Here is a 25,576-nt window from a genome sequence, read left to right as displayed (position 1 = left end):
CGGACCACTCCCCGGATTAAAACTTTCCCTTAAACTCACTTTATTTTAATACGTGGAAGACCTTTTACTTCATCAAAGAGTACAAGGGATCTCAGACTATATGAGTAAAATGGGATGCCATTCGCCCACTTTTCCGCCTCTCGTTAAATGAAAAGAGAAGCGTAGACAGTCGCTCCCCCCTCCCCGATGTAATTCAAAAAGCAGTTTGACTTTGACTGGCTATAAAAAATAGATTTGGCTAAGTATGATGCGCTGCTAATACAAACAAAACTGCATGCCCTCACATGTCTGCAGGAATGTCTTGGCCCCGCAGAGGCCACTGATAACACAGATAACGGACGACACAGATAATAGATTAACTCAAACTTTTTGACCAAAGCAGGACAAACCTGAAGGGCACCTCTACGCTTGCCACCTTATCCACACCCCTCAAATTCCATTTGCCAAAGGACGCCCCTCCTCTTCTGGTCACTGCAGTAGTTAGAGTAGATAAAAAGGGCAGTGTCCAGCTTGCAAGCAATTCAGAGGGCTCGTACATTCTTCTGTCTGCCACAAGACTGCTGCTCTTTTTCTTGTAGAAGCACTCCACGATGTCAACCAAGATGCCATTCGCACCTTCCTTACCCTCCAATGTCAGCTACAGCCGGGTCAGCACTGCTGGCAGTTATCATTCCCCTGGCTTCTCCAGTATGTCCATGGGAGCTGCACCTGTCTCGCGTACCAGATATAACGTAGTGGGCTCAGCTCGTGGCGGTGGGTTGGGTGCTGGTGGAGCCACTTCTGGTTATGGCTTCAGCACTAGCGGAGGGCTTGGTATGGGAGGTATTGCCGCCGGGATGGGTTCCTTTGGAGCTAGCGGCGCAGGAGGCTACGGAAGCTCAGTAGCGTATCTACCCATCACTAATGTGACCGTGAACAAACAACTTTTGGCTCCCCTCGACTTGGCAGTAGACCCTACTTTTGGAGTTGTCCGACGAGAAGAGAAGGAACAAATCAAAACACTGAACAACAAATTTGCCGGTTTTATTGAGAAGGTAAGGACCACTTTTTATTTACAAATGTCTTAACTTTAAGCCAAGTAGCCTGTTGATCAGCATGTACTACCAGTAGTGATGTACCTTCAGGTGTGTCAACGTTATGAGTAAGATGCAGGGCTCAGGGCTGTAACTCTTACCTTCAGGTTTAATATTGCTGTTCCGTGATTTATTTTATTTATTACATTTGTTAACCGGGTAATGTTCGACTGGGCTAGGAGCCCTTTTTAGCGGAGGCCCGGGGAGAAAAGCTCCAAAACAGTAACAAATACTAACAAAGCTAACAATAGTAACTGTATACAAAACAAATACAAATTCAGGTAACAGTGAGCACAATATATATACAGTGAAGCATTAACAAAGACAACAACACAGTTGGAATTACATGTACAGCAATGGTTCATACGAACCTCTGTCCCAACAGTGCAGCTGAGAGATGTAAGATATAAGCAAATATATTTTAAGCATAAAGTTAGTTTTGGTGGCCCACAGGCCCAGACATTACTAAACGAAAGTCTGTGCAAAACTTCCTTATTACTAAATGATGGTTGTATAATAGTTAAGGTGTTTACCTTACAGGCACAAAGTGCAGGGTTTGCTTGTTCACCTTTAGATTACTGGCTAGGTGTGTTGCAGTCTGCATTCTGATCATCTAGTATTTAATAATTAACACACGGATAATATGAGGCCACAGGAGTGTAGCAAAAAAAAAAATCGTTTTCCACTCCTCACAGTCTGATTATTGCTCGTCATTTTGCTTTGCACTTAAAATGTACATGTTGACACATTACTTAGGTGTGGAAAAGTGCTGGCCTTATAAAGTCACAATGTTTCTGTTTCTCATGTATATATCAAAAGTAAAATGTTCTCAGCTGAGTACGAAGAGAAAGCCTAGTTACACCTATGACCTACCATAATCACTTTCTATTTTATAAATAAACTAATTGTCTTTATTTTCTGACCCCTCCCCTGCATACAGTTCAACAAATATGGGGGGAGGGGACTAAGGGCTAAAATATGAGATTTTTTTAATATTACTTTAAAGTAACTTAAAGTTAGTAAACAACAGGTTTTACATCAACTTGACTTTTTGAGTAATAAAAAGAATGACTGTATGTATGTGACATACTGTAATTATCTGTGAATTTTCATCATGAAGTTAGTCTTCCTGACAAAAGCTTCGAAAGTTTAATGTATGACATTAATGACTGAACCTGTTACAGCAAGAAATCTGGAGTAAGCCTAAAATAGGGGGGGGGGGGGCAAGGGCCCCAAAATAGGGACAGATACACTCTGGAACAAGCTACCCATCTATATCAAGCAAAGTCCTTCATTAGCACTCTTCAAGAAAAATCTTGGAATGAGTGGATGGGAAATAGGAAATACACCCTAGGGATCACTTCTGTGTCTCTGCTCAACAGTGGCACATGAAAATAACTTTCTTGGGTGACGTAAGTTATGGAACCTTGCTGGCTAGGCTTACGTAGGCCCTTGGACCGATAGCCTAGTACCTACCTATGAACCTGTGAACCTATGAGATTTTAAATATTGCTGTTATAAACATAGAAAGTTGGTAGAATAACAGGATATGAAGTCTGAAACTTAAATGTATGTTATCGTTTTAATGACTTCAGTCCTCAGTGATTTGCCAGAAAACTACACATTTTATCAGAAAAAGATTAAAAATATGAAGCAAAAATGGTGTTCATTCTGTGAAAATATGGACAGTTGAGAGATATGATGGTTGCAATCATCAATTACATTTTTATTATAACGGTGTCATTGTGGGCACAGACATTGCTATATTAACTGAACTTCGTCTGTACAAAGCTACCTGTGGTCACGTGGGTTTCCTCCGGGTGCTCCATTTTCCTCCCACATCACAAAGACATGCTGTAGGTAGATTGGACACTCTAAATTGGCCCTAGGTGTGAGTGTGTGCCTTCTGTGGAAGGTTGAGCGCCGAGCCGGCAACTCGATACTGTAAAACTCCACTGTCAATCTTGAGCAGAAGGTGATCCGCTGTGGCGACCCCTAACTGGGAAAAAGGCGAAAGAAGAAGAAGATCATCAGGAGTTTAGGCCTGCTATCATCCAAAGACTTTCTATTTTATCTGTCTGTCTATCTGTCTAATTTCAACTTCTGTGCTCAGTAATCAAGAAGAGTACCAACAATTAATGGGGAAGGGGTCACACTCCAAAATATGACAGTTGTTTATAAGTTTTACCGGTAATTCAACTAAAAAATTAATTGAGTGTCTGCCAACAACAAAGTGTACTTTTGTCAGTCTTTGGGGCAATGCATGGTTTGGCAGATGTTAATTTTTTTAATGCGACATGGACTTGAGGGAGTAGCACAGTAATACAAGTAGAAAAAAAAAAGAGAGAGAAAATTTTGGCCACACAGCTGTAGCTGTTTCTCTTATACTTTATGCTCTAACCAGCCTCAGATCTGGGCCATTCAACATTGAATATGAAAATGTAGACATAGTAAAACAATGGAGTAGTGGATGAAGGCGTGAATCAAATTGGCTGGAGATGTGTTATTAAGTACGACATGCAAGTCCTAATGAAACAACAGATGCTGAGTTGAAATATGTGCAAAAGTCTGCAATACTTAGTTTATTCATTGTCAAATAATTTATTTTTAATCCGTGGGTTAGAGGTTTGGAACTGTATCTCGACTACTCTTTTCAGCAGCAAGGCATGTAGCAACAGATACTCAATATACACCAATACATCTCTCAAAAACATTGTATTTACAGCACCTAAAATATTTGAACTGTCTGAACTGTGCATAAACAGGCTTAGAAAAAGAAACATGCTTTCAAGAAAAAAGGGTTTTCTTTAAGGATGTAGAGAGAAATGGCTGAAAATAATGCTTATGCTAAGTGCAGCAAGATCTGAGTAAATGTACAAAGTTGTTTTTTTCAAAAGTTGACTCTGTTGTGTGTGCTTCTGTGTTTGCATGTTGGGGCATAGCTCTCAACTGTCCAGATCCAGATTTTTGCCTTATATCTTTGGCCTGTTACTCAGCGGCCACAGTGGTGCAGGGATTAGTGTTGCTGTCTCACAGCAAGAGGTTCTCTGGTTCGATCCTTGGCTGGGGTGCTTTCTGTGCGGAGTCTGCATGTCCTCCCTGTGGTCATGTGGGTTTCCTCTTGGTGCTCCGGTTTCCTCCCAAAGACATGCTGTAGGTGGATTGGACATTCTAGATTGGCCCTAGGCATGAGTGCATGCATGTGTGTGCCTTCTGTGGAAGTTTTGGTGCTGGGCTGGCAACTCAACACTGTAAAACTCCACTACCAATCATGAGTGGACAGGTGATCCACTGTGGCAACCCCTGACCAGGAAAAGAAGAAAAAGATTTTTGGCCTATTCCTCATGAAGCTTGTGGTTCTCTGGCAAATCAGTGAGGACTGAATTCAAAAAGTAATGACAGATATTTAAGTTTCAGATTGCATATCATTCAGAAATTGTATGGTAACACTAAACCTTATATTCTAGGAATTTTCTAAGTTTATATAAATAATATTTAAAATGTGTCCCTATTTTTGAACCTTTGTCCCACCATTATTTTTGGCTTTGTCCAGACTTCTTGTGCTAAGAGGTTGAGAGGTATGGTTGTGGGGTGTAATAATGTAAGGTTTGAGTATAAAATAAAAGTTTCCTTTTATAAGAAGTGAATGACTGGTGTTAGTTGCAACATACGCTTCATTCTAGCAAATTAACACATCCCACATTAAAGTAGGTCAAAGCTCATAAGAAAGAAAGCAGCAAGTAATACTTTACCATGTCTATGCTTACCTTGTTTTGCACTGAGGTCCAGAAAAAAAAAACTTTTGAGTTTCATTGTGGTTGATACAGCAATTTCTTTTCTTTAGGTCCGTCTGCTAGAGCAGCAGAATAAGATGCTGACAGTGAAATGGGAATTGTTACAGAATCAGCAGCACGGTGGTGCTCCTGGTGGAATGAACCTCAACAGCATGTATGAGGCCTACATCTCCAACCTGAGACGACAGCTGGATGGTCATGGCAATGACAAAAGCAGACTCGAATCAGAGCTCAAAAACATGCAGGGCCAAGTGGAGGATTTCAAAAACAGGTGAGTAACAAGCAATGATCCTAAGCACTTATGTGTAATGTGCAAGTGGCCCTTTTAGTAAGGGCAGGTAAATGTGTATGCTTGAGGGAACTTAAAGTGGTTAAAGTGCTCCCTATATAAACTAGGATAATTTCAGAATGCATATGGCTTATAAATTTTCTTATCCTATTTCACATCCCTCAGCGGTTTCTTATACTGAACTATAAAGATAGTTTATATGATTTTGACTCGCTGCATTTTATATTTACATAAATTAACATAATTAGTCCAGACTAGAAAACATTATCTAAAATAAGTTGCTGTGTAGCTTGGAACATGATATGGGCACAGCTAAAGGCATAAGTGCCCTCAGTCCCATATTGCCAAGAGTTGCATGCATTAGCATTATAGGTTACAGGGAGTCCACTCTGCCCACAGTGTATTCCAGCTTTTGATTTCCCTCTTTACTCACTGGTATTCACATAGAATAATATGGTAACTTATTTACCAAATGAATGCTTACTGATTGTGACATAACAGTTGTATACTGGAACCTATAATTGTGATGCAGAAGTCTTCCACTACAGCAGTACCATATGTTAAGAAATGGGCTGCATAAATGATAAAATGCCAATATGAATTTAAATGCTTGTGGTAGAGCTAGGGTGGCTTGGAGGCAAATGTTTTGCAGTAGCAGGAAATTGTTGGTAGAATTGTACAGCCTAGTACAGTGATGGCAAACCTTTTGGGTTTGGCGTGTCAAAAATTTGGAAAATGACTCTGCTTACGTGTCAGCCCCCCCAAACAAAAAAATAAATTAAACAAATTAAATAAATAAAAATACATCAGGTGTAAATCTCAAAAGAATCGTGGACAAATCTAGAAGTAAGAGACATGGACAGTTTTAAACTCTAGTACTATTAATTTGAGACACTGACAGGCAAAAATGAATGTGAATTAATATACATCTTCTGAAGTGACATTAGTCTATAAATCTAATTATTATCATTATTAAGTGTAAAAAGTTGCCAATTTTAGGAGGGATTAAGTGGGACAGTTGAGAGGAATGTAAAGCAGCACACTCCTAGAAATGCAGTCTGCTTGCCCTTTGCAGAAGTGTAACCATGAAGAGAAAACAATGTCCGCACTGCCCTTTGCAGACTATCAAGAAAGTATACCAAGTAGTCTTTGAGGTTAATAACTTCCTTTACCTCTGCAGCAGTGTTGTTGAACTGGCTCCTGGCACAAAATAATTCAATGCACATCACACAAGCAGCAAATGCAAAAGCAGTTTCTTTGGTAACTCGGGTGTTGGTGAACACTGGTGTGTCACCCAAAATGTCGTGACATGTCACCTTTAACACACTTGTCATAGGTTCACCATCACTGGCCTAGTAATATAACTGATGAACAAGTGGGCTGTTAGAATTTTATTATAAATGGGCTGTTAGAATTTTATTATTAAACAAGCAAGGAAAGCTCACTGTTTACATCACTGATTACCTATGCATTAAATATACTCTATTCACATGTAATGTAAGCCCATGCTGCCTTAACAATGATTACTTAGCAAGTAAATTAATGATTAAATGCAGGATAGATCATCCTTCACAAAAAAGGCTTCTGCTTATGCTCTTGAGTGAAAAACTTGAATAGCTAGAGATGCTTTTCTAACACTTATTTAGTTAAATGAAGAACAGTTGTTGTGGCAGTCTTTTAATCTAAACAAGTATGTAAATAAATAAATACCCTGTCACACCTTTATTCAAACTAATAAGCCTTAGCTATAGTCTTGTAGGAGTGAGCTGTTATATACCTGAGTCAATCAATCTATAGGCTTCGGCTACTAGTAGATCATGGGCTGTCAAGGAAGAAGAAGCCTGCAAATATTAAATGGTAAAGTAACAGTTATGTCATGGTGAAAAAGAGCAGTGAATGCCAGTGTTAGCAAGAGGTAAGTTTTTTTTAATCCTGGCAGGCAACCAGATAGGGGCAGTGGACATCTTTGTAAGGTTAAAGTTAGAGTACTTTCCTGTGGAGGCTGGTGAATAACTGTATGTATGTGTGAAGTTGAATTGAAGTACATTACTGTGGTACTTATTTTATTTTTATTATAATTGGTATCAGTAAATATGCACCAACAACAAAGCAGCTATAATTATTGGCCACATGGGCTGTCTTGTCAATGAATATGTCTGGCTGCTGTTATTTGTTTATTACCCAGACTTTGCAGGACTAATGTGATCTGTGTGCTGCAAATTTGAATTCTTTACTGTGCCCACTGCTTGTGTGAAACAAAATTTAAAAACATTACTATGTGTATTTTATCACACTGAAATATATGGGGGGTGTGCAAAGTCGAGGAACTAACTACTGGTTGAGGATGGGGATCTCTGTGCATGAAAGCCATTTACCATATATTTTTTTCTCAGTGTAAGCACTCCTTAATTTGTTGAAAAACATTGTACTTGTCATTATATTTTCTCACAGCCATACATCTGTGGTGTAGATAATCAACAAAGTTTCTGTAACTGCTGGGTGGGAGTTAGAGGTTGTCTGTGGATGAGACTAATGCATTTACAATTTGCAAAGTTTAAACAGTCATTAATCTGTCTTTCGAGGATTAGAGTATGCATTTGTGTGAAATTGGAATACTTTGTAATGACTACTGTGTATATGAAACAAATTTGAAATACATTACTGTGGTGATTATTATTCTAGGTTCATAGGTATGTACTAGGCTAGCTATCCTTGTTGGGTATTTTAAGCCTGGGCAATTTCTGTTTATGTGCTCAAACTAACATATCCCATTTGGTTATAGATTGTCCTTATTCATCTCATGGTCAGTAATGATGTATTACTCTTAAAGAGGATGTCTGGGATCATACCATGGATAATTTGTGGGGACCTATGCATGGGATAAAGCATTTAGGAGCTGCCTCTATCCATTAGTAGTACAGGGGGCAGTCCTGTGGTAAATTGTCTGTTTCCCATCCATAGACCTAAGTTGCACTTGAAAATGGGACAGAGATGAACTTTGATTTATGTGGAGGAGGAGTCTGTTCCACAGCTGCAGTATCCTCTGTGAGATATGCCTGTCCCTCCAAACTGTTCTGTTTATGTTGTGGAAGAGGTTTATATCCATAGACCACATGTTTTGGATGCCATTTGACTTCCTGATGTGCAGTAAATCATTCAGTAATGGGTTGAAGAATGTCTTATATTCTAGACACAAATCACCTCTTAGCAGCCTGTAGGATATCGAGTATAGTGACAGGATTTTGAGTTGGTCTGGGCAAGACGTATTGTTTATCCTTGTATCCTTTTAGTAATGTATCTCTGTGGGTATTCCAGTTGTTGCATGTGTCTGGACAGATACGTGGCAAAGGGGGTACTATGAGGACTGTCTAAAGGGTGTGGGGCAATGATATCACTAGATCTAGACACAGTCACACTATTTATAAGCTGTACAATATAGAAGGACTTTCTTGCAACAATAGATACATGTTGGTCAAAAATTAGGTCACTGTCTACATATGTTATCAAGTCCTGAAAAAAATGTCTCAATGCTTTGGGGCATATTGTCAATGTAGTAGTTCACTGAGGTAGATGACTTCCCAAAGGGTAGAATAATGCATTTTTTGGCATTTAGTTTTAGTGTATGATTTTAGCACCTGTTATTTATTTGAGACAAACCTTCCTGCAGGATGACTTAAGTCATTTGGGGATTGAATGACTGTTCCTAGCTTGCAGTCTTCTGGAAAATTTATCAAGCACAGAGCCCTTTGGTATTGGGTTTTACATCAGAAATGTAGATGCCAAACAGGAGAGGACTCATTATGCTGTGGGAATCCACTATTGACTTGTCTCTTTGTGATGGTAACGTTTCCAATTTTGATTATCTAAGTCCTATCTATGAGACAGTTGGTGATCCAGTGGGTGACATAGTAGTATAGTCCAAGTTTGTTTAGCTTTTCTACTTTGCCTGAGTGGGAAATTGTGTCAAAAACTTTGTTCAGGTCAAGATATGTATTGCCTACCATTTTGCCTTTATCCATTGCTTTGGTGATCTTTTCAAAACAATCCACCAAGTTGAGTAAACTTGATTTGCCCTTGATGAGTCCAGACTGAGATGGGTCCAGTGTTTGGATGTTCACTGTGTCCCGGTTGATTAATTCTTGATAAGTCTCTCCATGGCTTTGCATACGAGGCTGGTCAGACTTATGGATCTGTAATTGCCTGGGTCTGTGGAAGGTCTTTCCATATGCAGGGGAATGACTGTAGATGCTCTTCATTCATTTGGTACAAAACATATATGGAGACTAAGACAAACAGTGTTATTAGGGTAAATCATGCTTCATGCTATTTAAAATGCATCCAGGGTGTATTGTCAAGACACATCAATTCAGTATTTTTTAGCTTTTGATAACACTATCAGGACTTGGTCTTGTGATAGCTGGAGGTGAGTCAAGTTCAAGGGAGAGAGGGATAAAGTTAGAGATAAACTTTTTTTGGTGAGTAGGTTCACTATATCATCAGCCTCAGTGGAAGTAACATCAATCACAATCAGCTCAGTGCATTGCTGTGTTGTCTTTTTGAGATTACAAACATGACTGAAATGCCTTGTGATTGTCTTTGGCTTGGATAGTTATTTTAGCCTACTTTGTTATTATTGTTGTTTTTGTTATTATTATTATTATTATTATTAGTAGTAGTAGTAGTAGTATCATTATCACTATCATTGTCATCATAGTTTTTGTCTGAATTATATATCGGAGGTGTGCACAATAAATATTGTGGCTAAAATTGCTAGATATAAGAGTTTTCTATAGATGAAAATGACCTTCTGTTATGATGAAGTTAAACAGTCATTAGTCTTGCTTTGCAGGATTAGTATGCATTGGTTTAAAGCTAACTGTAATATTTTACTTGGCTATTTTTATCACAATCAGACATCTGAGGTGTACACAGTCAATTAAGTGGCTGCAATTAATGGTTAGGAATGTTGTCAAATTGTAATGATAATGGTCTTGAGTGGTCTTGTATGATCTAAGTGTTAAATACCAACTTGTAAGCGTATATACAACCAAATAACCAAAAATATATGCTAAAAAGGACCATAGCTCACTGCAAATGCTTACTTTCAAAAATTACTTTTAATAGAAAACAAATAAAAATGAACCCCTGAGGGCTAAAACTATTTTACACACAGGTTAAGTGCTTTTATCTGCTAATTGCAGACTGCATCAGAACAGTTATAATATATAGAAATGTTAATTTGTTCTGTAGTAAAAAATATGTACTTCTTTTGTTATATAGTATAAGAACACATTTATAAAGTAAAGAAAGATATATAACATATAAAAATGCTCATTTGTACTATGCTAAAAAAAATATATATCTTTAATGCTCAATATTGTATTTTTGTTATTTAGACATTGTATCCTGACATGTTGCCTCCTTTCATGTACCAGCTTTCTTTTTTATTTTTCAATTCACTTGTTTCTAACTTTATTCTGTGTGAACATATACCCTACTACAGCTGTTCTGATGAAGTCTGCAGATAGCAGATGAAAGCGTTTAACCTGCGTGTAACATAGTTTTAAGCCTCAGGGGTTCATTTTTATTTGTTTTCTATTAAAAGTGATTTTTTTTTGAAAGTAAGCATTTGCAGTGAGCTATGTTCCTCCTTAGCATATATTTGGTATATGATTTAAATGTTTCAAAAATGTAATTCTGATTTTATTGGTTAATAAATTTTGTTTTACAACTTGCTGGAACATTGTTTGTTCATGACTACTCAAATTTAAAACAAACAATTTTTGCTTTATTAAACATTAAATATAATTTAAAACATTATGGTTGATAAACATATATTTAAAGCAATCAGGTAGGTAAATCCAAAAGAACATGTGCACTTAAGCATAGTCTTAAAGAAAAACAAATGTGAAAACCACCTAGGTTCCAAAGTGTACTCACCCAGGGTCCAAAGTATAACCACCCAAGGTCCAGAATATACATAATCTACTACTCTATGCATTTCATGGTAACCTGGGTTGTAAAGAAAATGACTTTGAAACTAGCTCACATGCTGTGTAAAAATGTAAATGGTCAAAAATAATAGTAATTGATAGTTGAAATATGTAAACAGAAATGTGTGGCTACATTTCCACAATTTCCATTGGTTTGTCTATTTCTTAAATGTAAGTAAAGGTTACATCACTGTAATTACCATTCATCCTTAAAATGTTTAATAATTGATCTTAATTCATCATTCAGTTACTGTTACAAGAGCAGCCATAGACAAAAGTGCTTCCCACATCTCTAGCCAACTGTTTATGGCAAATGCTTTTTTTTGTCTGAAACTAAGAACTTGGTTACACCAAGTTTACTATACATCATAAATCTACATAAGTACACATTTAGAAAAGATTCTTTTAGTATCTGTAAAAGTACTTTATAAAGCCAACTTGCTTTTGAGAAAGAGCAACGTGTCTCTGGATCTAGTTTTGGTGATGATCTCATGTTAAAAATGATTGACCAGAAATAGAAAGTAAAAGAAGTGGACCAGATGCTTTCTGTTCTTTTGTGCTAGGAGGGAGTAGTTTCAGTCATGACATCAGCAGCACTTGATGTAAACCAGGAAGATGCAGGAGAGAGATGCAGTTGAAGATCATCACCAAAGGTCATTCACCTCCCATCTTTTTTTTGACAGCTCAGTCTGAATGATTGTCATTTCAAAGCAATTTTTTTATTATCTGTCCTGAATCTGTGGCAAGGTAGCAGCAGTTATATGTACTGTGGATATTGTATTGTATGCTCTGACATCATCATTTTTATCTGGATTCCTAAAAGAAAAATGCTTTGTCAAACAAATGAACTTCAGTCCGAGTGTCCAGCTGTTCATGTGCATGTTGGCCATAAGCCATTTTCAGAAGTTGTGGGGAAGCATGATTCTAACGAAAGGTTATATTCAACACTGAGCAGAAAGCAATGGATTTGGAACTTATAGAATGATAGTGGAATAGAGAACTGACAGGCACAGGATTGGCATGGGTGGTTGAAGTGGTGATATTGTTCTCCCTGGCGAATGCTTAAAGTATTGCATGGAAATCAAAGCTTAGACCTGTGCAGTCTGTGGGAGAATGCCGCACATTAGCAGACATGTCTGGGGTTTCTCATCATCTTTTTTAAATAACAATTATTTTTGGAATTAGGTGTTGTCAAAGGAAAAAACTTCAAAGACCAATACACGTAAGGTTCAGATAAGGCACAATTAATAACTTGCTGCAAGGAGACAAAAACATGCAAATACAGGATTTCGCCTAACTACTAACAGGAAGTATGCTATTCTTATACTGTTCTACAAGACATCGCCCTCTGCGGTTGACGTAATCAAACACAACTTTCAGTATTGTTCTACAGCAGATGTTACTCAGATTTTCTGCTGACATGACTGGATTTATGAAAAACATTTTGAGAAAAACAACCTGGCCTTGGTGGGCTCTAGCCCGTTTACAAGCTTCTATTGTGCAGGTCTAATACATGTGTTACATTTCAAGGTACTTTTCTAGTTTAGACACAAGCAAGTACTGATTGCAGTTTATATTTTCAAGCAATCTTTGTTCTAGTTATCTATAACTCCTGCAGCTGTGTATTTCCTCACAGCACAAGTGGAACTCCTTGTCTAAGTCTCATAACATTAATTCATCTATTCATTATTTTCTTGACACAAGCAGAGATTATCTGCTTTCCTGTAAATTTTCAAAGCATATAGCTGCGCATGTTTTGTGACAATACAAGGTTAGAAAGCTTCTGCTATTCGTACAGATTTTATGCAGTGTGAAACAGAATAAATGTGTTAACCCTTTTCAAGTCTTAAATGCACTAAGCATATTACTAATACATACACTGATACATATTTTTCTAACATTTCCCCCCTATTAATACTTTTATTCTACTTTCAAAATAAGCATAAACAGTTTTTTCTTCTCCTAACCTCTTCCCTCTTAGGATTTGCAGTTGAGAGTCATTCAATTTAAACTTATGAAAGCATTTTCAATCTTTTAACAGTTCTTCAAGCTCAGTACTTTGATATAAGGTTTCAAAAACTGACATGCCTATAAAGTCTTTAATCAGTCTTTTTATGCAGGGGATACCACAGCAAACACATACTCCCAGTAGGATAATTCCTACACAAATTGCAATCAGAATGTTCATTAGGATAGTACCTCACCCCCAAACCATTCCTGGAAAAAGTCCGTCAGTGGGTTTGGTCCTGGTTTGGTCATGTCAGACACTTGCTGAATTACCTCAAGGTGATTGTCTATCTCGTGTTTATGGTCAGGAATATACGAACAGCAGTCCTCCTGGATTAAAGCGCAAATACCACCTCTCACCGCTAGGGTGAAGTCGAGAGCCATGCGGTTTTGAAGCACTACAGTTCTCATGGCATTCAGTTCATCAGTCACCAATTCAAGGGCGGAAAAAAGTTGCATTACTCATTACTTCGAGAAGTTTAGACAGTTTTCTCAGCTCCCAGATTGATTTTGTCACTCCATATGCTGGTAATATGCCTGCCCACAATATAACAGTATCACTCAAGTCCATGTGTGTCAGTCCATCACCCACAGTATGATGATTTTTCCAGTGTGCATTGATTTGCCCTACTGGATTTACAGGTTTCTTGATGGGTTTCTTGTTGACCTTTCGGACATTCCGAATTTTTCCTCGAGGTAAAACTGCAGTGTGTCGTATGGCCCGAACCAGGTAGCCCAAAAAACAACTGCTGGACCAATTCTCAGGTAACCACTTGTATGCCTTTCTGCCACATACAAAATAACAATCCTCTACTTTAGTAGTAACTTTACTATGAATATACACTTGTCCTGCATGAAACATTTTTCTATCAATTATAGACAGTTGTTTATAGGGAACAGAGTCATGTTTTACTTCATCAATTGTTTTTTGCATCAATTCAAGAAATGAATCATAGTTTGTATTACAATAAGAACCTGCATTGTTAGCTTTAGTGTAACATTTATAAGGAACAGTCACATTGCAATTGCTCCAACCCACCTGAACAGTATCCTTTTTATAAAAACACACAGTTCCCTTTTGTGGAATAGACAAGTGCAATGCTATTTTATCTTGTGATGTAACAGTTGAGGTATCATAAATCAAGTTTTCCCAGGTCTCATTGACCCCTAGGGGGACTGTAGTCATTAATAACCCCCCCCCCATATGCTGTCGGCAAAGCTGTACAAATCCAGCAATTCGAAACATTGAAAGTCTCAGCATACACATATTTAATTGCCTGGTAAGTGTTGACGTTTGGGTGCCAGTCTATGAGTAATGCTTCACGTTTATTCAGTTCAATTTGTGTGGCTGGAAAAAGGAATGGCCACAACAAAAAGATTATTGTCACTAGTGCAGTCAACAGGATGATTATGCAATACTTCTGAGGAAATGGTTGTTCTGCATTCCCGTTTTTTCTGGATTCTATCATTTTGCTCTTGACATGTGACAAGATTTTTGTCCAGTTCAAAGTTTTTAACTAGTTTGCAGTGCGTCAGGTGGATCCACGAGGCACGCTCTGTGATTTTGACTGCAGTAGGTGTCGAAAGAAGCACCTGGTATGGACCTTCCCACTTTGGTGACGCCCAGTTTTTCTTCTTAATGACCTTTATCCAAACCCAGGTACCCGGATCCAATGCCACTTCTGATGGTCTGGTTTGTTCTTTATCTGAAACAGAATTTGACTGCAACAGATGTTTAGAATTCAACAAATTTCTCATATATTCTGCTAGTGTACAGTAGGCTTCCTGGCCTGCGGGCATGAGAAGGTTTCCACTGAGATATATAATAAGCCCTTCCAAATATTTTCTCAAAAGGAGTCAATCCTTTTGCATTCGGAACAGTTCTCATGCTCAACAGTACCAGGGGCAGACAGTACACCCAATTTCTCTTAGTTTCTGACAGTAACTTTCTTAGCTTACTCTTTAAAATCCCATTATGCCTCTCAACTAACGCTGCAGATTGTGGATGATATGCACAATGGTTCTTCAAAGAAATACCAAAATGCTTACTTAGCTGTTGTATGGTTTGGTTTACAAAGTGTGTACCGTTGTCACTATAGATCCTTTCTGGAATGCCGAATCTAGGGATAATTTCTTTAATGAGGATTTTCGCTACGGTAGCCGCATCTGGATTTTTAGTCGGAAAGGCTTCCACCCATCTGGAAAACATATCTATAATGACAACACAATACTTCTTATTTTCACATTTGTTCATTTCTATGAAATCCATACAGGTAGTATGAAACTGATCCGGTGGTGTATGGAAACTCCCTTGCTTGGGTTTTAATGCCCCTTGTGCATGATGTTTGTTACAAACGTGGCACATTAAACAACATTTTTTTGAATAGTTTGTAAATCCGTACATTGTGAACACTCAGTTCACCAGCTGTACTATCCCCTCTGTTGAGACATGGCACTGCCCATGGCTCAACAAAGCTGCATATCTAAACAAATTAGATGGTAATATCGGTTTCCCTTCCTTAGAGATGTACAGCCCTTTTTCGAGAATTGCTCCTCATCTTATCCATCTCTGTTTTTCAGCCTGTGTAGTAAGTGTCTGCATTGTCTTTAACATTTCTAAGTCTAAAATCTCAGAGGGTTGTAATTCCTCATTCAAAAGAAACATTTCTGAAGCTGCCTGTTTTGCAGCTGTATCAGCTCTTGCATTACCTTTTGAAATCCTATCCTGTTGCTTGGTATGAGCTGTGCATTTACAAATAGCTACTTTCTGAGGTAACTGAATAGATTCTAAAAGATCTAAAATAAACTGTGCATGATTGATTGGTTTGCCGGTAGATGTTATCATTCCTCGATTTTTCCACTGTTGCGCAAAAACATGTACAGTAGAAAAAGCGTACTGGCTGTCATTAAAAATGTTTACACATTTACCCTTTGCTAAGATACATGCCCGTGTCAAGGCAATCAATTCTGCTGCCTGTGCAGATAAATTGTGTGGTAAAGGTTTCGCTTCTATAATCTCAGTATCAGAAACTACTGCATATCCTACTAGGTTTTGTCCTGCAGGACCCCTTTTGCACGAGCCATCCACGTAGTATGTCACCTCAGCATTATTCAAGAGAACATCCGTGAGATCTTTCCTAGGCAGTGTCTTTTGCTCTCAATCACCTGCAGGCATCTGTGTGGTGTGCCATCTGCAGGGGTTGGGAGCAAGGTAGAAGGGTTCAAAGTCGTGCATCGTTCAATTGTCATACGAGGTTGGCTCAACAATACAGTCATACAGGAAAGATGCCTAGCAGGGGAAAGATATGCTACCTTCTCTTGTAGTAAAATAATCGCGACTTCATGAGGCACTCTCAAAGTGAGAGTGTGGAATAAAACTTCTGAGGCCAAAGCCTGTACTGCCATTGCAGCTGCAACTACTGCTTGTACACAGTGGGGTAAAGACCATGCCACTGGGTCTAGCTGTGATGAATAATAAGCAATAGGGTGTTGCTTGTCCCCATGCTGCTGTGTTAACACTGATGTCATATAACCTTGCTTACAATCTACAGTTTGGAAAAAACGTTTATGATAGTCTGGAAATCCTGAAACTAATGAGGATGCTATTAACTGTTTCAGTCTGCAGAAAGCAGATTCTGCTTCTGGTGTCCATTGTAACAAATCCTTTGCTGCCATAGGCTTCTTATATATCAGGTTAGTCAGCAGTGCAGATTCCAAGGCATAGTTTGGGATCCAGCTCCGGCAAAACTTAGTCGTACCCAGGAAGGACATAATTTCCTTCGTAGTAGTGGGTTTTGGTGCTTGCAAAATTGCTATTTTTCTGTCCTCATCTAATGTCCTACCCTCTTTGGATATTACATATCCTAGGTATTTAACTTGTTTTTTCCAAAGCTGCAGTTTATTCTTGTTTACCTTGTGTCCTTCAGCGGCTAGAAATTGTAATAGTGCTATGGTATCTTCTTTGCAATCTTGCTGGGTGGGGTCACCAGCAGGATATCATCAACATAAAGTAAAATCTGACTGTCTTTTGGTGGGGTAAATCCTGCCAAATTGCTTGCCATTTATTGTGAGAATATCATTAGACTTTCACAATATCCCTGTGGTAGTCGCATATATGTATACCTTTTCCCCTGAAACGTGAATGCAAACCAATATTGGCTGTCAGGGTGTATCGGTATCGAAAAGAACACATTGCTGATATCTACCACAGAAAAATATTTCTGTTGAGGTTGTAAATCATTTAACAGGGTGTGTAGGTCTGGCACCATAGGTGCCCTTGGTATTACTGTGTCATTTACAGCTTGTAAATCTTGGACCATACGCCATTCTCCATTTGCTTTCTTAACAGGAAATAAGGGTGTGTTACATGGTGAATCAGGAGATTTCACCAGCACCCCTTCCTTAAGTAAAGCTGCTATAATAGGTTTGATTCCTACTTCTGCATCTTTTCTTAAGGAATACTGCTGCATCTTTTCTTAAGGGATATTGTCTTTTCTGTGGTCTAAATGCTGACTTTGGCATGATAGTAACTGGTCCTGCTGTACGAATAAGTCCTACATCTGACTTTCCTGTTGACCAAAGAGTTTCTGGTATATTCTGTAAGGCATTCTCTTCCTCCTTTAATAGGAGTGCTAATCAGCTGTCCTTGCTAGACTGCAAGTGCATGGCTGGGTGGGTCTGAGTTATCCAATTCAGCTTCTGCATTTGTATTCCCTGTTCTTACAATTCTAACTCCGTCTGCTTTTCCCATCTTGTGACATTTTCTCCCAAGTCTACCCATTTTGCATTTTTGTCCTCAGTTAAGCTAACATGTGGTAATCGATTAGATTTATAGAGTGCAAAGAACTCCTGTGGCAATGAACAGCTGGCTACACTGTTCCCTTCCATGTCCCAGTACAGATTTCGTAATATCAATCTGTTTGCACGATTTCTAAACAATTCTTGCTCATATCCTTATCAGGTCCTGGTGTGTTACAATAATACAGAGTACAGTGCAACAAATGTTGTTTGTCAATGTCAAGGGAGGGGAACTTGCTGATGGCGATGTTCATCAGCTCTTCGGTCACTGCCCCTGGACCAGTCGTAACCAAGTCCTGGCTGTACCAATAGAACATTTCATCCTCCGATTGCACTGCAAAGGTATCAATTTTTTTTGCTGCGCTTCCATACCGTGCATAGTCGGAACTACTGCTATACCAAATAGCTGCATAAGGTCTCTGCCCAAGAGGTTTACTGGACATTTTGCAGAAACAACAATTTTGCTTTTCTGGGTCAATCCTGAAACAGGATCAGTTATTGCAATATTATGGGAGAGGGCCTCCCGATACAGCTGTCCATTAGCTGCTTTCACTAGTATGTAATCAGGTGACTCTGAATTCTCTGGCAGTTTGGAGGGATGTATCAGGGTTCGTGATGCCCCTGAGTCACACAAAAATTTGACTTCCCTCCCTTCCACCAAGAGTGTAATTTCTGGTTTTGTGTCTGCTAAATAGAGCTCTAAGCTCAGTAAAGCTAAATCCAATATTTAATTTTCTTCTCTATCAGTAACTTCCTGCACTTCCTCTATTTCTTCTGTCACATCCTCTACTCCTTCTATCACATTCTCATCTGTCCTTTCTCCGCTATCCCCTTCTAGTGATTCTTGACTATCATATAGTCAGTCCTCACCCTCCATGTCTCCCGTGGTTGCCTTCTTGTTTTTCTTGCAATCCCTTGCCAAGTGTCCCTTTTTACTGCATTTAAAACATTCACCCCTTTTCTTTCGCCCTTCAAAGTCCTCTGATCGCTGATCAGATTGTTTGTTTCCCTGGGCATTTCTCTTGCCCTTTTTCCCAGATTGTACTACATAAACTTCTGCTCCATCTTCTACAGAAAATACTTGGGCTTTCTTTTTCTTTTTGCTATTAAAATGCCTTTCAGCATGCTTAGCATATTCAAGTAATGACTGTAACCTGCCTGTACGATTATCTACCATGTGCTTTGTAATAAAACTGCTTATGGGTGCAATACTGCCTTTTAAAAATGCATTCTTTAACTGCTGCTCATATGGGGAATCTTGTGTCTGATCTTCAGGAACCTGCATTCCACAATGGTTATTAAAAATTCTAACAGTCTGGCATAATATCTATCAATATTTTCACCTTCTTGTTGGATGCATTGATTAATGCAAGTCCAGTCTGCCCTAGGCTTCCATTTTTCAGAGATTTGGTCTGTAAGACCTTTCACTCTGTTGTCTAACTCTGCGCTACTATGTGGGAGGGGTCTGAGCGCAACGTCACGGGGATTCCAATTGCCACTAATCATGTGCCAATCTGGTCCCACAATTTGTCTGACTACTTTTTCTACCTCTTCTCCATTTAATTTATAACTTAGCCTCATTCCTTGTAAATCTTCTAAGAACTTTCTGAAATTAACTTTTGGATGGGGAATTCCCTCAGTGCCTTTCCGTTGGGTCCTGACCCTCTTGCCCTGCCTGAGGATTAGGTACTTCTATAAGTGGGCATATTTCCTCTTCACTCCTAGATTGTGATTTCCTACCCATTTGATATAATTCAATGTCCCCTTTTGAGCTACCTGCCCATGTTCGAGACCTGGTCTCGATGGGATCTCCAATAAACAGTATTGCTTTCGTGATGTCTGTATTTTCAGTGACAGCAGGATATTGTGGGGGTGGACCAACCTGTTCACGTGCTTCATATTCTGGTAAAGGAGGTGGAGGGGCCGATGCTATTACTAAGTTATTGTCCTCCTTATCTAAAAACATTGCTTTTTATTTATTATTCTTTTGTTCCCTACGGTTTACCTCCTCAAGCCACCTGTGTGCCTGAGGAATTCCTAATTGGCGCTGCCTTTTTACCCGACCTTTAGAATCGGTTTTGAGCTGTTTGACAAGTTTGATAAGCGAGGATTTTTCTAATTTACCATCAAATTCATACTCATTAACCCACTTTAAGTAGTATTTAATATTATAAGCACGCTGTGACTGCATGTATTTTGCGTCTTCGGTTAACTGCGGATTCTGGGGTCTTTTTGTGCAATTATTACCCATTTTATTCTACCCTTTTCAATCGTTACGTAACTCCTTATTTTTAACGTGGTACCATGGATTTTGTTATAGTCTCTTCAGAATGACTGCCTACCTACTCTGTTTTCCCTGATCTATGACAAGACAGTAATCTTTCCTGTCCCTGACTTGTAAAAATACAGTCCTGACAAAAAACAATACAAATCTAGTCCCTGATCTAAAACAGAAAAAAAAGCAGATTCACCTTACCTGAGCCTTCGTGATTGATCACCTGATTCGTGGAAACCCATCCTTCAGTCACAGATCAGAAAGTGGCTGGCCTCTTTTGTACGACAATTCAGTCAGAGGGCTTTTCAAAATAATAAGAACCAATGTGTTTTTTTCACCGTACGGTTTCAAGCCACCTGGCCTGTCTAATCCGAGGTGAAGTGAGGGTTCCGGCTCGAAGGACCAATCTGTCAAAGGAAAAAACTTCAAAGACCAATACACGTAAGGTTCAGATAAGGCACATTTAATAACGTGCTACAAGGAGACAAAAACATGCAAATACAGGATTTTGCCTAACTACTAACAAGAAGTATGCTATTCTTATACTGTTCTACAAGACATTGCCTTCTGTGGTTGACGTAATCAAACACAACTTTCAGTATTGTTCTACAGCAGATGTTACTCAGATTTTCTGCTGACATGACTGGATTTATGAAAAACATTTTGAGAAAAACAACCTGGCCTTGGTGGGCTCTAGCCCGTTTACAAGCTTCTATTGTGTAGTTCTAATACATGTGTTACATTTCAAGGTACTTTTCTAGTTTAGACACAAGCAAGTACTGATTGCAGTTCATATTTTCAAGCAGTCTTTGTTCTAGTTATCTCTAACTCCTGCAGCTGTGTATTTTCTCACAGCACAAGCGGAACTCCTTGTCTAAGTCTCGTAACATTAATTCATCTATTCATTATTTTCTTGACACAAGCAGATATTATCTGCTTTCCTGTAAATTTCCAAAGCATATAGCTGCACATATTTTGTGATAATACAAGGTTAGAAAGCTTCTGCAATTTGTACAGATTTTATGCAGTGTGAAATAGAATAAATGTGTTAACCCTTTTCAAGCCTTAAATGCACTAAGCATATTACTAATACATACACTAATACATATTTTTCTAACAGGTGTTTTATAACCATTTGGCATTTTGTAATATATTTGTTTTCATCACAGAACTTTTAGAAGCTGATTTGTTTCTAACTCCTACCGCATGAATGTGATCTATTTGCATATTATGGAGAAATGACATGTTTTATCATTTTTTATAATTGTGGTGATATTAGCAAAAGCCTCAAAAATTGCTCTCAGATGACACAATTTATATTTTTATTAGTCTGCAATCTAACATCACAGCCCATATAATTTATTAAGAGTATCTGATACAGTATACAAAACTACTGGTAGTATGTATGGATTTAGCTGCCATTATGTGTACACTGTTTCAGATACTCATTCTGTTCTGCTATTCTGATTAGTTTCTTGTTTAGTCAACAGTTAGACGAGTTTATTAGTATTATTATTATTTTTTTGTAGATATGAAGATGAAATCAACAGGCGCACTACCCTGGAGAATGAATTTGTTGTCTTAAAGAAGGTGTTGTATCATTTTTGTTTTTAAAGTAAGAAATGCAATTGGGATGGTTTTAAATTTGCTTTTTGTCATGATTCTCACTGGACTGTAATTATCCACTGAGAAATCTGAAAGCACAATTAGGTACTAGGAAAGAAGACAACTCTTCAACATCCTGCCACCCGTACACAATATGTATATATATGTAAGAACAGATTTGCAAAGCATTTACTCATAAATTCAAACTGAAATATTTGCCCAAATAAATTGCTAAATGGCACTGCTGACAATGTGCAAAATATCAATACAAAGATATTTGTAAAGTCCTCTTTTGACAAGACATTATAAAGGGTATACAGATTTCCCCTAGAAAAGTAAAAGTGCTTCAGCACATGGTCTCTCAGATATGCTGTGAAATGTAAATGTTTTATAATGCACTCAGTCTGACAAGCAAAATTGCACTAATGTGAATGTTTACCCCATTGCTTAGTCTTGTCCTTATAGCGTAAGTGAAGAGCTACCTGTGCTCTGATATACACAATTTATTAGAAAGACTGACATGCATTTACCTCAAAGACAGCTAACAAATCAGACTGAAACACAGACCAAAGTAGATGAATATGAGATAGCACCAGAAAGGTACTGGCAAAACACTGAACAATCTGCAGAAAGATATTTATAACCCTCCCTTTCCATAGGCCTTGCGCAAGCTTCCCATAGACTCCGAAAGTGTTTTACTACACTGTCTTATGAAAGCACAGAGGCACATGAGATTACACTTGACACTAATTTATCAGTTAAATGCATGATGTCTTGATATTAGAAATGCAAGTATTGTGATAAATTAATTACATTTATAGATAAAAGCCCATATGATAATTTGGGAGTTAGAAGTAAACATACCCTAGGATTCAGAAATATGCTTAAAATTTACAAAAATGACCTACCGCAGATAAGTCAATTTAGACAAAGGTGAGAAGAAGTGATTCAGGGACAGCTATGGCTACAATGAACAAGACTTCTATAACACTCCTCATTACCATTTCTCTGAGCCACTCCTGTTTAATAATAGCTCTATCAGACCTGAAGGTAGTAATCTTTTACCTGGTGGCTCATGCATCACATTCAGAAAGACACCCCCTTACCCCCCCCCCTTAAACACACACGCACCACACACACACACACACACACACACACACACACACACAAATGCACGCACACACACACACACACACACACACACACACACACACACACACACACACACACACACACACACACACCACACAAATGCACACGTGCTGTTCCATGAGAATTAGAAGCTTTGTATGTGAGTCTTTGCATAATAATTTTTATACTCTACATAGACTGAATAAAATGTTCTCTGAAGTGAAATATATGTGTTGGAGATGTACAGTGGGGGACCAGGAAATACATAAATATACTTTTTAGTCTTCTTCTGGATTAGGAACTTTTAAAAAGGACTTGAAAATAGTTCAAAAAGGGTGCTTGGTAGTGATGCACCCCTTACCAAGAGATTACTTCTTTTGGGGTTTGAGAGACAAATACACCCAAAAAAGTTTGAATAAGTTATATTAAGTATTATTATGCCACTGTCAAAGAAAGCAATATGTAGAAGATAGAAAACTGATGTTTTAGTATCAGATCTATAAGTTGTGCCACAGACGGGAATCTGTGTAAAGACAGTTGCTAGGATTTGGAAAGATTCTCACCACTCGCATAAATCATCTACTGCAGTTAGATCAATTTATACAAAAGAGATGTGAGCTATGAAAGTAACAATGAGCACCACTTTGCTTAATTAGGCTCATGTAATTGTGATTCACCTCAAAATACTTCCTTCCTTCAGGTAAGACTTTAAACCAAGATTCCAAGTAGCTGGGTTAGTGGTAGCTCATGTAAAATATGTCATGGCACTAACTTAAAAGAGGGGGTTAATTAAGCTTATTTCTTCAAAATGATATAATCAAAGTATAATCAACACTAAAGAAAATGCATTACAATTATTGCACAAAATGAAATGCATTAAAGCAAGAGTGCATTCGTATTCCACATTTAATGCACAATGTCATAGCACATATTGGTGTGCATATTTTCCAAAAAATGTACAGCTAAACTAAAATTGACTTTATCATCACAATGTCCTGCATCTTTTAGTGTATGTATTAACAACTTATAAGATAAATCACAAACCATTATTTCATGGAACATTCTTTCTTTAACAAGAAATTGTCATAAAGGCTTCATTTGTTCAAATTCAGTAAATATATACAATATTTTCCATTTGGACACAAAACTACACCCTTACATTCAAACTTTTATAGACCAGTAAAGCCTAAGCTGGAAGTTTTTGATGTTCCACTCCAAACAAAATTGTTTATATATGGTACCTTATATAAAAATTATAATCCCCTCCTTAGACTTTTTAAGTAAATGTCTTATAACTGTTTCCAACAAGATTCAGTTAACATTTCTCTTACAATTTTGTAAACACAAATTTCTGATCCTTTTTGCTCACCCTTGAGGTATCTGGTTTCAACTGTCTTATCTTTTAAATGCACTTCTAAATACAATTTTAATCTCTTGGTCTTTACTTAAATTCTTGTGCAAAATATTACCAATTTTTCATTTAAAGAACTATAAACAGGCATTTAAATAAAACTGAAAATAATCATACTCTTACAACTTAATGAAGTTTGACAAAACTAGAGTAATAACTAACAGCATCATATTTAGACCCCCTTTTCATCATGTCCTGATACAGTATCCGTCTTTTAATGGGATATAACTCATTCCTCCATTTTCCCAGGGGGAAAAAAATCATTAATTCTGACACTAACTTTTACAGATAATCCAGACTCCTGCTAAATAAGTAGCTAAATTATGTGTCATCAGTAACTGAGATTGTTTTGCACGTTGTATGAAAAATAAATAATTTTTTTCTACATTTTAATAAAATCTGATCCAACCATAACTCATGTCTCATTCGTCTTACCAAACCAAATACTCAAAATGTCAAATGTAGATAATTTTAGTTTTACACCATTTGACAATTCTTGATATCCAGTTACTGTTCTTTTCTCTTAACTAATCTGTAACACCAACTTTTGCAATGCTGTCTTAGTAACTTCCATAACTTGAAAGTTGTCTTATGTCCATAATGTGTACAACTAAGTCATCATTGTACATCATAATTGAGAGAAAACCAGAAGAGTATTTTTAGAAAGCTGGCTTTTAACTTGATATACTACATTATTACACACGCAATACCTAAATGATGATGAAAAATAAAACATGCAACTTAAATTTTCTCTCTCTTCACCTCATTATCATAACCCTAAATCAAAGCACAGAATATGTGACAACACAAATTCCGTCATACTGCAATTTTGACCAAAATAATACATGACACACTTCTAGCAGTAGTATATTACGTGGCCACCAGTACACAGTAAATTCTAGTACTCCCAATAGGTAATGTGGCATTCAAGGCCTCAGATACTCCATGTTTAATGACTCTGCTTTCCATTTTAAGTCAGTTTCACTTTCTTCTTTGATTTAGTGTTTTCTGTCAGATTTCAGAAAAAAGTAATCTGCTACTCTCTCACAATATTGCAATTATTGAATGTTTTTGTTGGTTAAAAATATCTAATGCAGGCTAAAAGTATAAAATTACTGAATTTGTTGGACACATTTTCATAGTCTTAACCACAAATGCATTAGGAAGACTACACTTTTTAAAAATAAATAGGCTACATAGG

General features: G+C 37.7%; 1 protein-coding gene across 2 annotated transcripts in view; it reads left to right on the top strand.

Annotated features, from left to right (window-relative positions):
* The first annotated feature begins 471 nt into the window (after positions 1–471).
* Positions 472–25,576, top strand: part of LOC122811781 (keratin, type II cytoskeletal cochleal-like) — a 50,237-nt gene continuing 25,132 nt past the window's right edge. The window contains exons 1-3 of one of the 2 annotated variants that reach the window (XM_044083841.1): positions 472–1,034; positions 4,918–5,138; positions 21,758–21,818. In XM_044083841.1, coding sequence (XP_043939776.1) covers positions 591–1,034; positions 4,918–5,138; positions 21,758–21,818 — 726 coding nt within the window. In that variant the 5' untranslated portion in view covers positions 472–590. The remainder of the gene's footprint in view (positions 1,035–4,917; positions 5,139–21,757; positions 21,819–25,576) is intronic. The other variant, XM_044083842.1, reaches the window with a different exon arrangement.

The sequence above is a fragment of the Protopterus annectens genome, chromosome 9.part0 (genome assembly GCF_019279795.1).
Source record: "Protopterus annectens isolate FY-2018-M chromosome 9.part0, PAN1.0, whole genome shotgun sequence".
Classification (NCBI taxonomy): Eukaryota; Metazoa; Chordata; order Ceratodontiformes; family Protopteridae; genus Protopterus; species Protopterus annectens.
This window is presented reverse-complemented; position numbering and strand designations above follow the sequence as displayed.